This window comes from Lissotriton helveticus, chromosome 8, assembly GCF_964261635.1.
Source record: "Lissotriton helveticus chromosome 8, aLisHel1.1, whole genome shotgun sequence".
Taxonomy (NCBI): domain Eukaryota; kingdom Metazoa; phylum Chordata; class Amphibia; order Caudata; family Salamandridae; genus Lissotriton; species Lissotriton helveticus.
In genome coordinates this window covers 161,312,118-161,327,064 of record NC_136069.1, presented here as the reverse complement: position 1 = coordinate 161,327,064, position 14,947 = coordinate 161,312,118, and the positions used below count along the sequence as shown (strand labels likewise).

At 46.0% G+C, this 14,947-nt stretch overlaps 1 protein-coding gene across 1 annotated transcript in view; it reads left to right on the top strand.

Moving 5' to 3' along the window:
- FAM3B (FAM3 metabolism regulating signaling molecule B) overlaps positions 1-14,947 on the top strand; it is a 269,994-nt gene that overhangs the window by 170,535 nt on the left and 84,512 nt on the right. The window contains exon 3 of the mRNA XM_078656815.1: positions 14,589-14,712. Within this exon, the coding sequence (XP_078512941.1) occupies positions 14,589-14,712 (124 nt within the window). The remainder of the gene's footprint in view (positions 1-14,588; positions 14,713-14,947) is intronic.

Sequence of the window (14,947 nt, the reverse complement as noted above, 5' to 3'; positions counted from 1 at the left end):
TAGGTAAAGTTATATTTGGATGCTTCTAGGGCCCAAATCTTGCCCTCCAGCGGATGCCACCTTCAGTGCTTGCCTAGAATTGCCTTGCGTAGCACCTAGCCATGTAAGAGTATACCAGAGTTCAATTTTGTATCCATACAAACAAATACTTAAAAATTACGGTTTCATTAAATTATATTATAACATCTGTCCAGTGACTGGGCCACTTTATAGCCTTTTTGAATGGTGGTATAAAATCCCTACATTTGTTGTAGTCCTTTTCCTCTCTTCTACAGAAGGTACTTTTTATAGGAAAGTTAAGTGTGACCTTTTTCTAACCAATCTCTTTATTGTAAACTAAGAGGTAACAAACTTTTATAGGATGCTCCTCTCCTGGACATTTGGGCAGGGTGGGCCATCATGGTGATGACTCCTGGTGGGATATACCTTTGGATCTTCAGCACCTGTCTACAAGACAGCCTCATGAGTCTGCTTCCAGCGCAAATGCAGTCAACAATACAGACAGAGCCATGGCACATTGTGGATGCTTACACAGTCTTTTTCCACTTCAAAATGTAACATGCTTGGCATAATGATCTCCATCCAGTGTGATTGGATGACTGTATTATAGGGATATTTGTACACCAGCTGAGACGAGTTGGTTTTGCCTTTGTGTTCTCGAGTATGCACTGATCCTGTTGAGTTCAATTTCGCTCTAGGTGGAGTCAGGATCTGTAATAATTACATTTTTTATCTGCAGAAATGTCCCTAACATCTATTTTATGAGAGGCATCTTCGAGCGCCCTTTTGAATCTCTTCACAAAAAACACGTAAATCAAGCTCATGGTGGGTTCCAGACTTTTTATTTTTTACAGTTTTCATTAATTCTATTATACCAAGTAATTTAACATTATCATCTCATCTTTTCAGAGATATATGTTTACATATAAACGTGGGACAGTAATACAGTGATACAGTGATGTTTGCAAAGAGCAAAATAATATCCCTGACAATAATTTAGTTAGAATATGTTCACAGACAATTAATGCATTGGGTTTTACAGTTCCCTGTTTTGTTGTAAACCTAAATGAGATATTGAGAGCCTTGGCTCAGTTTAAATATCAAATGGGTCTATGCCGACACCTACTTTTTTGGTGTTCTGGTTAGAAGTGGAAACAATTTTTATTCTATTCAGTGTCTTTTCTAGAAACATCATCTATGTAATCTGTCGGTAGAGCCTGAAGGGACCTATCCCTAACAATGTTGCCCAGAAAAGTCTCTTCTCACCTGTTGCTGCCTGTTGCAGGAGTCTTCCGATTGCCCCCTTCAGCACTGTGCATGGGCGGGCCTGAGAGCTCCTGACTGGGTCCAGAGCGTGGGGGGTCGCTCCATGCACTTTGCCGTGGGGAACCCTCAGGTAACGCCACTCACTGGTTCTGTATCCCAATCTCTCATATGCTGCCCCTAAGATTGTTGTCCTCCCACCCTCTGTCTGGCATGTCTCTCAATACTGACCACTGAACTTTCTTGGGACTACGACCGAACCTAGCTTGCGTCCAATATTGTTAAATAATGTGGGTCTTCAGAGGATGGTCCTTCCTGCAGCCGCTGGTGATGGGGATGTAAAGCAGGTGGCAGCACTTTATTGCAGGAACCAATAAGCTGCAATATGTCTTTGCCACACCCTTAGCCTGTATCTTTAAGTCTGAGGCTTGCCTTAGTGAGGCCTTCTTGGTGTAGAGGTCAACTCCCTCAAGCAGGGTAGAAGTCCCCTGAGTTCTGTGCTATGACCAAAGAGGCATCGCTAAATGAGCTCACAAAATCTCCATCTTACTGACATCTTTTGGTTCTTTTGCTTAAGAAATTTCTATCTCACTCAAAAACCTTGTAGAGATGTCCCTGCCACAAAGCCCACCATCTGAACCTTTCCACCAAAAGCAACTCTGATATCTCGGCTACTGAGAATTTTCTTTTTGGGGTTTCTGGGCAGAGGTGTTTAATGCAAAGTTGTGGAGTTATTATGACTTTGAGAGACATTTGTGCACCTTCATGACTTAAAAGAATGGTGTGCTTTTTGCCATTAACATTTATCCTTTAGTTTTATTCATATTCCTCTCATCTCCACCTAAACTCAAAAAGCCAGGGTGTACTTATTCTTTTCAGTGGTACTTATGTCTAATTCATGCACATTTTTAAATATAGAAATTTGTCGATTCACTTATCTATACTCATTTGATTAAATACCTGGGCCCAGCTCAGATAGTAGAAATGCCATATTTATTTATTTATTTAGGAGTTTATATAGCGTAACAGCTACCCCCAACGGGGGTGTCCTGGCGCTGTAACAGACGGCAGAAGAAGGTCCAGCAGAGGTCTAAAGGCTGGAGTTGAGACAGGTCTTCAAAGCACGTCGGAAAACGGCTTCTGATTCAATCATACCAAGATAGAGAGGCAGGCCAGTCCACATGTTGGCGGTAATCACTGCCAAGGCTCTCCACCAATTCTAGAACGTTGGAAGCGGGGGGTTATCAGAAGACGATGGTGATTAAATCTAAGGTTCCGACGATGTTGATTGAGAATGTTTAAGGCGAGCTTGAAGGTAGGCAGGGCCACGTCCTTGGAAAGCTTGAAAAGTCAGAATAAGAGCCTTAAACTGGATGCGCTTGATCACTGGAAGCCAATGGAGCTTCCTAAGATGGGGAGGGGGGAGAGGGGGGGCGGGGAAATCGAATGGCGATAAGGGATTTTACATATCAACCTGGCCGCCGCGTTTTGGATGATCTGATGGCGTCTGATCAGGAAAGAAGGTGCTCCAAGGTAAAGACTACTAGCATAGTCGAGATGGGAAGTGATTAAGGCATGTACGATGGTCTTACGTGACTCCAGGGGGAGGAAATGCAGGAAATTGCAGAGCATATGAAGTTTACCAAAGCAGGAAGAGGACACCTGACTAATATGAGATTTACGGGACAAGTCGCTGTCAAACCGAAAGCCGAGGTTCCTTGCTGTGTCCACAGGCTTGGGAGGGGGATTCAATTCAGAAGGCCACCAGAGCATCGGGGGAGGGGGGCAGATTTGATTAAAAAAAGAACCTCTGTTTTATCCGAGTTGAGCTTCAGGGTGTTAAGTGACATCCAAGAAGAGATACTACACAGGCATTGTCTGAAATTAGTGAATGCAGCTTCCGAGTGGTCTTCAAAAGAAAACACCAATTGGGTGCCATCGGCATACGAGATTACACTCACCCCATGAGATTCAACCAACGTCGCAAGGGGGGAAAGGTAAACGTTAAAAAAGAGAGGGCTAAGTGCCGAGCCTTGGGGGACCCCGCAACTCAGTGGTTTCTCATCAGAGACAAAAGGGTGAAGGGATATTTGTTGGGTCCGGCAGCTAAGGTAAGACCGAGTCCAGGACAGGGGAATGCCCTGGAACCCAAGGTTGAAAATTCTCTCAAGAAGAATGTAATGAGAGACCGTATTGAATGCTGCAACAGGTCCAAAACACCAGCATGGCTGCTTTGCTTGCATCCACAGATTCCCGGATGGTCTCAGTAACCTCTAGCAAGGCGGTCTCTGTACTATAACTGGATCTACACCCAGACTGTGAATTGTGGAAGCGATGTTGGGATTCCACATAGCTAGAGAGTTGTTCCTTGAAACATTTTTCCAGGGTTTTAGCTGGGTGGAGGGAGAGAGGGCGATAATTTTTAAGGACGGCAGGGTCTGCATCAGTTTTTTAGGTCTCGGCTAAGCGCGCGGAAGCGCGTTCTCGCCAGAGACCTTTTGTCGGCGTGTCTGCTTTCCAGGAGACAATCCTGGCCGCGCGCATCTCCTTAGAGGCGATTTGAAACTGGCACGCGCACAAGTACGAGCGCTCAATTGACTTTGTTGCAAGTTTCTTGCAATGCGCGTTCAGAGTGCGGCAATGCGCGTTTAGAGTGCGGTTAAACGTGTAACTTTCAGTTTCTTTTAAGCAGCGTGTTTCATGGCATGATCAAAAATGCTCCATATTTTAAGGTGTTCCGAATTCAGTTTCTTTTAAGCAGCGTGTTTCATGGCATGATCGAAAATGCTCCATATCATAAGGTGTTCCGAAAGCAGCGTGTTTCAGGACATGAGCGATGTTGTTTAAGGAAATGCTGCGTGTTTGCCTAAAGGGTCTGTTCTTAAATAAAAAGCAGCGTGTTTCATGGCATGATCGAAAATGCTCTATATCGTAAGGTGTTCCGAAAGCAGCTAAATGGCATGATCGAAAATGCTCCATATCGTAAGGTGTTCCGAAAGCAGCGTGTTTCAGGACATCAGCGACGTTGTTTAAGGAAATGCTGCGTGTTTGCCTAAAGGGTCTGTTCTTTAATAAAAAGCAGCGTGTTAAATGGCATGATTGAAAATGCTCTATATCGTCAGGTGTTCCGAAAGCAGCTAAATGGCATGATCGAAAATGCTCCATATCGTAAGGTGTTCCGAAAGCAGCGTGTTTCAGGACATGAGCGACGTTGTTTAAGGAAATGCTGCGTGTTTGCCTAAAGGGTCTGTTCTTTAATAAAAAGCAGCGTGTTTCATGGCATGATCGAAAATGCTCCATATCGTAAGGTGTTCGGAAAGCAGCTAAATGGCGACGTCGTTTATAAAGACGTAGTTATATAGTGTGACGTTATTTGAGAAAATGCTGCGTGTTTGCTTTAAAAACACGTGCTTTAATGTGTGCAGAGGCAGAGAAGAGAGATGTGCTTTAAGATGACACGTTGTTTAATAAAATGCAGAAGCAGAAGCAGAGAACATAGAGACATGCATTGAATAGCGGCACAAGTCATGCATTGAATAGCGGCACAAGTAGAAAACAGTGGCATAAGCATACTATTGAAGAATAAGCAGGGAACAAAGGTACATACAAAGAACAGATGGTAGGTAAGGACTAGTGGACAGTAGAGGGACAGCAGAGGCACAAGCAAGCATAGAATGGAGATACAAGCATGGAATGGAGGCACAAGCAGAAGCATGGAATAGAGGCACAAGCAGAGAACATGGAGACATGCATTGAAGAGCGGCATAAGTCATGCATTGAATAGCGGCACAAGTAGAAAACAGTGGCACAAGCATAGTATTGAAGCATAAGCAGGGAACAAAGGTACATACAAAGAACAGATGGTAGGCAAGGATTAGTGGACAGCAGAGGCACAAGCAGTGGTCAGTGTGGCAACTGATTGCGAATAGTGGCACAAGCATACAATAGAAGCATAGAATGAAAATAAGTAGAGAATATAGAGACATGCATTGAATAGCTGCAGAAGTCGAAAACAGTGGCACAAGTATACAATAAAAGCATAAGCAGGAGACAAAGGTACATACAAGGAACAGATGGTAAGCAAGGACTAGTGGACAGCAGAGGCACAAGCAAGTATAGAATGGAGATACAAGCATGGAATAGAGGCACAAGCAGAGAACATAGAGACATGCATTGAATAGCCGCAGAAGTCGAAAGCAATGGCATAAGCATACTATTGAAGCATAAGCAGGGAACAAACGTACATACAAAGAACATATGGTAGGCAAGGACTAGTAGACAGCAGAGGGACAGAAGGTACATACAAAGAACAGATGGTAGGCAAGGACTAGTGGACAGCAAAGGCACAAGCAGTAGTCAGTGTGGCAACTGATTGCAAACAGTGGCACAAGCATATAATAGAAGCATAGAATAGAGATACAAGCATGGAACAGAGGCACAAGCAGAGAACATAGAGACACGCATTGAATAGCAGCACAAGTAGAAAACAGTGGAACAAGCATACAATAGAAGCATAAGCAGGGGACAAAGGTACATACAAGGAACAGATGGTAGGCAAAGACTAGGCACAAACAGTGGTCAGCGTGGCAACTGATTGCCTACAGTGGCTCAAGCATACAATAGAAGCATAGAATGGTGATACAAGCATAGTACCGATGCAACGCGCGCTGTGGCCAGCTGCTGTCTCCTGGGAAGCTCCAAACACCACACACGCATGCGCATACACACAGACACACACACGAGCTCCCATGCACGCACGCAAATACAGACACACACCCCCGCACACATACACACACGCACGCAAACACACATGAGTGCACCGCCCCCCCCCCCCGCACACATACACACACACAAGTTCACCAAGACCCCCCCCAGCCCTTTTAACTTACCGGACCAATCTCGGGGGACTCCGCCCTCAGCACGCGGCAGGGGCAGGCACCGGGCATGTGCCTCGTGCCCCCTCCGCAGAGTTCACGCTGCGGCTCTTGCCAGCTCGTTTCCCGGGGCTCCCTCTTGGTCAAGGGAGCCCCGCAACACTTGAGCAACCTCCTGCTGGCGGCCCCGGGGCTCTCCACCGCTCACAGGAGCCCCGGGCCGCGATACGCATTTACTCCGCCTGCCTCCTCTTCCGGTCCGGACGCGGCCCTGCCCCCGTCACAGGCGACATTGCCTGACTTCCGGTGCGTGCGCGGCGGGATTCCGGCGGTATTTTCTGCCACACAAACCTTGTTTTTATTTAAAACCGGCCACAGTTATCTGGGACTCTTGTAGTTCACTATCCCCATGATTGTGACCAGTCGCTGTTACCAACCTTAAATATTGATTTCGTGAGCTTTCTATTGTGGAAAATACGTTTCTGTTCGCCGATAACACATAGTAGTACATCTAGCGTATTGTTCGCAAAAGAGAAGTCGAAAAACACAAACACAACCCCTGCGTTATTGCATGAAGAGGAGTGTCTCGGGTCAAAGGTGAGTCGGGGTTGCAGGTATGGTTCATGACACCAACAGTCCTTGAACAGCAGTCTTGCCAACACAGACCTCATAAGCGGCGAAAAACACAAACACAACCCCTGCGTTTCTGCATGAAGAGGAGAGTCTCGGGTCAAAGGTGAGTCGGGGTTGCAGGCATGGTTCATGACACCAACAGTCCTTGAACAGCAGTCTTGCCAACACAGACCTCATAAGCGGCTGTGGCTTGTAGAGAACACACATCCTGTGCGAGGATAAGGACCACTCGGCTTCGTGTAATAATTATGTAATCAAGTGTCTGGCTAAATCAAACTATTACCATCTGTGTCAGCTGTTTCTTGTCCAACCTATACCAAAAGGTCAAGGAAGCGCGGGGCCTAACTTACATTCTTATACAAAGTACCCAGCTTCCTAGTTATAAGACAATACTCTCACCTTTGACACCGTGGTCCCTACAACATATCTGATCTGGAGAAGTTGCAGACAGAGCCGAAGAGCCGTAGTGAGTGTCAGGATGAGAAAACAAGCATTTGCAATACAATAGGTCTCACATTTGCGAGAGTTTAAACTATTGGCATTGTAATTGACAATGCCTTTTATTTACGTTTTAAAAACCAACACATAAATAAAAGGCATTGCCATTTACAATGCCAATGGCTCTAACTCTAACAACTGCGAGACCTATTGCATTGCAAATGCTTGTTTCAAGATAGGCACTAGAAAAGCATGTTTCCAGGTAGTGGGATAAATGACAGTGGACAGAGAGGAGTTCCAGATCTTATTTAAAGAAGGATTAATGAGAGGAGCCAAGATGCTCTGGAACTTAGCCGGGCAGGGATCCTTATGGGAGCCGGATTTGCAAGCTAGTAATTTCTGAAGTGAGGAATCAGAAGAGATGGGAAGGAAAGAGGTCATGGCATCACGGTTAGCCACTGCAGTATCCGGGGCATGGGAGTGAGGGGGCAGAATAAACGTTGAATAACAGAATTTTGTCATGGAAAAAGTCAGATAACCCATTACATAAGTCTCGAGAGTAGGAAACTGCACTCGAGATAGCAGATGGCTTGGTGAAATCTTTAACAATTTTAAAAAGAATTTTTGGTGAGTTACTGGCAGTGTGAATTTTGTTCCTGAAATACTCACGCATCATAGACCGTTTGAGTTTGTGGAAAGTTTTTAGAGCGACTTTGTAAACTGATTTAGCCGTGAGATCATATGATGATCTCCAACTGCGCTCTAGTTTCTTGCAGCGACTTTTCTCGGCACAAAGCTCAGGGGTAAACCATGGAGCTGCAGGTTTTTGTCTTAAAGATTTGGTGAGTTTAAAGGGGGAAAAGTGTCTAAGGCAGAGGAAAGCCAGGAGTTGAAGTTTACTGAGTCAGACACTGGGTGTCCAGACAGCTGAAGAGGGGTGAGAGAGCGCGCAGGAGACGTGGAATAATTTGTGATTTTGTACCATTTCCTTCTGTATTCCAAGTTATTTGGGGGACTAGGGAGGTCGTGCTATGTTGAAAGGGATTAGGAAATGGTCTGACCAAGTGAGAGGTAAAGGGGAGGTCGTAGTAAGATAGGGGTTATTGGTGAAAAGTAGGTCTAACATATGTCCGGCCCAATGTGTAGTGCCTCTAACCAGCTGAGTCAAATTAAGGCCCACCATAGTCTCTGTAAGCTGAAGAGCTTTGGTGCAGTGTATGTCGTCTGCGTGCAAGTTGAAATCTCCAAGAATTGTAAAATGGGTATGCTTAAGCGATAGGTCAGCGGCTATATTATAGAATTCTAATATGTGATGGGAGGGGAGTTAGGGGGTCTATAGAACAAAACACCGGCCACAACAACGTTTGGTGCCGTTATAATGCTAAAATACAAGCCTTCTACGGGTCCATTATTAAGGCGTTTCCGGTACGAAATTTCCCAGCTAGAGCGGAGGACCACTGCGACTCAACCTCCCACCCTATCGTCGGCCCTGTTTACCCCTGCAAACCGATAGCCACTGAGAATGGCTAGGGTGATGTCGGGATAGGAGAAAGCCATATTTTATTTGAGTGGCGGGGAAGGGATCTACTGTTAAGTAGACATGCTTTAATGATGGGGGGGATGAGTAGCATTCTCATTTGAAATATTAGGGGAAGTAGGTGGAGCCGAGAGGAGGTGTCAAGAGAAAAAGTGAAATTACAGGAGTTACACCTGAAATGGGAGAGAGGCACGGAGAGGTCAGGGATGACCGAAGACTTACTGTTCCTATCACAGAGGTTGAGAAGTTGAGCTTTGGACCAATGTATAGGACCCCGTAAGGGCCCGCAGGCAGAAAAGATAGCAGCTTGTTGATTCTAATATCCTACCTCCAAGACTTTAATGGGGTATGTCACTCTGGTGGGTCCTAACACATCTACCCCACAAAATGTAGAACCATATTTATTTTTTATGTTTGTAGTGAAGATCTGTCAAAGCGGCAGTTGGCGTACACATGAAAGCATTGAAATCACAAGGTGCATCTTTCAACCGAATTTCTTTCCATGAAACGTACAGTTTTTAAAATGTTTTACAAAATCTTTTTAATGTCTACAGCTCGGCCTTTGTTCACCATTTCTGCAGAGTTCCCATCCTGTTATTCCATGCTGACATCACTGCTATGTCAAAACACCTAATTCTTGTCCATCGATCTAGTTTTGGTGTGCCAACGCATGCAATCCGTATTTGTGCAACATGCTTCTGATAGATACTTCTAACCATAGATTCCTTACCTTAGAATAACTTCATGCACCTGAATGGATCCAGAGATTTTTCGTAGCAGTGCATCCACATGCCATTAGGTTTGTGTGTTGGCTCCATCCACCCAGTAAGTATCCAAGCAGAGCCATATATGAGCACCACCCTCTCATGCTGATGCCAGTTCCTTTCTTTTCCTGCCTTCTGAAAGATTTAGAGTTCCTATTCAGAATTTGTGAGATTTTGGGCAACTCCAAAGTTTACACAGTGTGCTAGAAAACGATGTCTTGAGAGTGCCTGAAAACCTTGGTACAATCCCAGTGGGGTCCTGAATTCCTGACCTCCTTAGACATAGGGTCAGTCATTCTTAGAAAACTCCTTGTGGGGATACAGGGGGGTAGAAGAGTGGGGCTGCTTCACTCCTGCAGCACCCCATGCCTTCTTGTTTGAGTCGGGGGTGCCCCATGAGCGTTTTGGGGGCCGCTACAAGCAGCAAAATATGCAAATAGGAAAAGCTCTGCAGGGCATTATGGGGCACTCCAGCCTGTAGCCATGAATACTTAATGAGTGGCTCTCCTGCTGTGCCGGGAAGAGCCGCTGCATTGTTTTTGCCACGTGACTGTTCACCTCTTACTTCTTTTGTTTTGTATTTTTTGTGGTGGGTGCTCAGTCTCACCCGTGTGCCTCCTCAGTTGGGGGCAGCCCAGCGAGCCCACCTCTGGGTGTCCTTGCCTGCTCCCCACATGGCCAGCATGTCCTCTACTGCCTGTGCCCGCTCCTGCTGGCAGGGATCTCCTTCGATGCAGTGGCTGCCTGCTCCAACCAGACACGTGCACTGGCAGTGGGGCAGGCCCACTGCTACTGGGGGGTGGGGTTCAAGAAGGCGTTCTGCCTGACCTCCTCTCCTTTGGGGGGGGCTGAAAATGGGATCCTGCCCCCTTTTCTCTAAGAACGGTCCAAGGGATTGGGTCACTGGGCCAATAGAGAGTCCGGGGAGGGAGCCTCATAAACTCTACCTCCCGGTGGAAAATAAATAAAGGAATTCTGCCCTAGCCCACCACTAGGGGTATGTGATGAAATAGCAGCTGATGCCTAAGCGCTTTGCAGCTAGTGGAAAGGTCACCAAATTGTGAAGTGCCATAACTCAGGCCCCACTGGCACGATTAGCCAGGGCCAGTTACAGCAGACCTTCTCACAACCAAAGCAGTGCAGTCCTTAGGGAGCTAGTTCTCCTGACTCCTTGCACCAGCTTTCCTTTTGGTCTTAGTTTCTGAGCACCAAACTCCAGGTCTTTCCCCCCAACTGGTCCTCAGTGGGTGTAAGGGAGCCAGCATTACTGGCCATTAGGGAGACCCACTGATCCTGGGGTCAACTGGACAGAGTCCTTAGTGCTTTGTGGGCATCAGCTGGTTCTTTCTTCCATTTACCCAGGATGGTCCTAGAGTCCAGCAGCAAAGCACAGACAAATCACCAGGCAAGAGAGAGCCTCCCCCTTGTTTTAAAAGGAGAGGAATTTTCCAGAAGCTAGGCATGCCTGGCCAATCTTACGGTGCCACATCACCTCTCCACCCTTGTCCCAAACCACCTACACAGCCTGCTAGGACAGTTCAAAATTGCGTCATCCAGAAGTCACTAGTCACGTATCCTCTGCGGGCCTAATCTCTGCCCCTCACTGACATCACTGCCATGGCCTTTCTCATTAGATATTCAAAGAGGAGCTGCCTCCTTTGTTGACTCCAGAGGTCTGGCCTCCCTCCTTTGTTCAGTGGGCTTGGACAGGCCCATCCCTGGTACAGTATGACAGCTGATTTATTGATTCAGATCATTCCGCCCCACCCCTTTCCTCATTAGGAGGTGAGTGAAGCCCTGTTAATTGCTCCCTTTGTGTGGGGAGACCTTAGTTCCAGTTGCTGGAGTAAAATGTAATTAATCTAGCACACCAGGGTGACAAAAGGCCTGGGCTCTGATCCTGAGTTGAGCCAGGGGAATATGACAACTCTGGATTTATTTATTTATTTTATTTTATTTATTGATGGATGGAGGAGGCAGAGCCGCCTGATACTGTTGGACCTTTCCGCGGCCTTCGACACGGTCCACCACAAGTTGTTGGTGGACCGGTTGAGGGCCAGTGGAATTCAGGGAAAGGCACTAAAGATCTTACAAGCCTTCCTTTCCAACAGAACTCAGTCAGTGGCCCTGGGAGACTTGGAATCACATTCTTTTGTGCTCCCCTGTGGAGTTCCCCAGGGGTCCTCGCTCAGTCCCACCCTTTTTAATGTTTATGTCGCGACACTAGCCCCGGTGATTCGATCGTTCGGTTTTCACCTCACAGCATATGCAGACGACACACAAATAGTGGTGTCACTACTACCGGGCAACACTGATAGTACAGCAGACAGGTTTAGAGGATGTATGCATGAGGTGGGCTGCTGGATGGCCCAAAACTGTCTCAAACTGAACTCCACAAAGACAGAAGTGTTGCTCTTTGGTTCTAGGGACAATTTCTGGTCCCCTAGATGGTGGCCAGATGAGCTGGGACCCCTCCCCTCCCCGGTGGAAAAAGTTAAAAATCTGGGTATATGGGTGGACGACTCGCTGTCCTTCGTACCACAGATTAATGCACTGTCCTCCTCTACTCACTACATCCTCAAAACAATAAGGAAAGTCCTGCCTTTTTTGGAGAGGGAGCATTGGAAAACAGTTGTAACGGGCCTTGTCCTCTCACGGTTGGACTACTGTAACAGCCTGATGTTAAGCGCCCAGCAGGGGGTACTTAATAAACTCTAGCTACTGCAAAATGCAGCCGCCCGACTGATCACCGACACTCCCAAATTTGCCTCGGTGGCGCAGGACCTGGTAAACCTTCACTGGCTGCCAATTCGCAAGAGGATTGTTTTCAAAGCACTCTGCATGGTCTTCAAGGCCCTGCATGATACGGGTCCTAGGTGCATGAAACTGCTCTTCCACTGGCACAAACCAGCAAGAACCCTGAGATCTGGGGAGCTGGCGCTGGTAACAGTCCCCAGAGTTAAGAAAGCACGCTGGGGTGGCAGGAGTTTTTCCCTCGGTGCGGCTGAGGCATGGAACAAACTGCCACTTAACCTCAGACAATCTTCGGACCTTATGGCTTTTAGGAGAGAGCTTAAGACCTGGCTCTTTATTCATTAAGCTCTCTGACACCAACACACACTGGTCCAATCACGCTAGCGCCAGGACACCTCCGGGTAACAGAGCGCTCTATAAATGTGACAAATAAATAAACAACTCTGGATGACCCATAAATGGTACAAGTACCTTTTTGGAACTTGCGGAATTGTTTTTCTTGCACAGGTTACATCCCAATTGGAGAAGTCACTGGTCTTGGTAAGACAAGGAGAAGTGAAACCATACTCCAAAGGCAGATTTCCCCCTCTGAGTATAATGAAGTATCACTACAGACTAACAGTAAATCGCACTGACTTTGTCTATGAGTGTACAGTAACATTATAAGGACGACCCTAGGTCAATATCTAATCCTGCAAAGTCCACACTGCTCCAGGCTACCTGTGTACAGGTACCAGGCTGTGCATGACAGTCATGCGCAGTCATGTGTACACATGTTCACGTATAACCAGCCAAGTGCCTCTTACCTTTGCTGAGTTGCTGCGGCCTTATCTGAAAAGGCGGGCACTGGCGGTAAACACGCGCAGTCCAGTTACCATACGATTACCGTGATGAGACACATGTAGTGAGACTCACCCACAGTAAAAAGTCCAACACCGGGTGATCTAAAAGCAAAACGTCTGGGCGTACTAAATGGAGGGAACCCAATTGCAACAGAAAGCTTTGATCACAATGGCGAATTTAAAGGTTATCAAGCAATATAGAGTAAATTTGGTCTGTTGGAGCTCTGACATTGGTGCTATAGACAATTGCCCAGTTGTCTTGGAAGCCAATTACCATTTCCTCCTTTCGATCGTCAAAGCTTCCCGATTGTGCAGTATTTAGCCACATTTGGACTCATGGGGGGACAGGTTCCAGGATTCTGTGGTTTGATTGTCAGCTCTCTACATTCTAACACCACAGTTAGATAGCAGGTCCTGCTCCATAAAGAATATACTGAGGCCGAGTGGGCAGACATGATGGAGACAAATGACAAGTTGTTTTGACCTTTGTTGGAGGTGTAATTTAGATCAGTGCAGTATTGTGCATATCCATTAGAAAACCGTACTGGCAGGCCATGTGGCAGGAAATGTTGCAGGTGCTCAACATTCTGTTCACCCCATCAATACTTAGCACTGATACACGATACCACCAGCATAACAAATCTCAATGCCCACTCGCACACCCGCAGATGGTTGGCAGCATCCCTAGTGGCAGCATAATTGTACTTCCTTTGCCATAGACGACAAACAACTGTGTCTACCAAAAATGAATGTCTTATAGAGTTAGCCAGGATTGCTTATAATGAGTAAAACATTTTTAGGACTGCAGATAAACTTTCAGATTTTAAATTGATAATGGACCATTTTTTCCGGCTAAAGAGTTTAAACAGTTGAGAGGGTCTCATCTGCAGACATAATGTACTGCCCCAACCTAGGTTGATTTGTTCTCACATGTGGAGGCTTATATAGGTTGACTTTTCTTATTCTACTGTCCATCTCCTATACTAATGTAAGTATATAAGGCTAGAAGGACCTAACCTCTCAGCACCATAAGGATTAATCATAACCCCCACCTACTACCTGCAACGATGAAGCCCTAAATGACAACTGCTAACCACATGGCTCCTATCACCTAACGTTAGGGTTCCGCTAAGCATATATCCCTCTCCATTAATCAATTGACAATATACATGTCATCGGGCTAGCATTTCCAGCTCCTGGCTTTTTTATAATGTTGCACATTTTGGCAGTTACGTTCATGTCGTTTAATATCAGAGGCTAGTGTAAAAATGTTGTGCAAGCGACTAAACCATGAATTATTCAATTGCTGCCCTTCTGTTTGCGATTGTTGTTTTTGTTTTCCCCTAGCATGATTTCTAAATAAAAACAATAAGGCATTATTGCAACAAAAATATAACTTATGACTGGCTTTTATGTGGAATGTTTCTCTGTATCTTTTACAGTGCACAGTTTGGTAACCGTCCTTTCCTTTTCTTGACCCTAGCTCCACCACCAAAGAGGCAGAAGTGCGACCACTGGGTAGGGTGCCCAGAAAATACCTATGCGTTTCGGATGCTCAGTGGTGGCGGGAAGGACAGCTACCCGAAAATCTGTTTTGAAGATGAGTTGTGAGTACAAGGCATACACGTTAGTAACTGTCTGATATTACTCAGAAGGGCGATCTACATATGCTAGGGATTTCTTTGTTTTGTTCTTTTATCATTGAAATATGTTAATAATGACAAATCCCCAAAGTGTGTATTCCCAATAGGTAATTCCAGAAGTCTTGTCTCTGATCGCTTGGATATTCAACTTCCATCCATGTGCAATGACCATTATGTTTTAGGTTAATTGTATCTGACA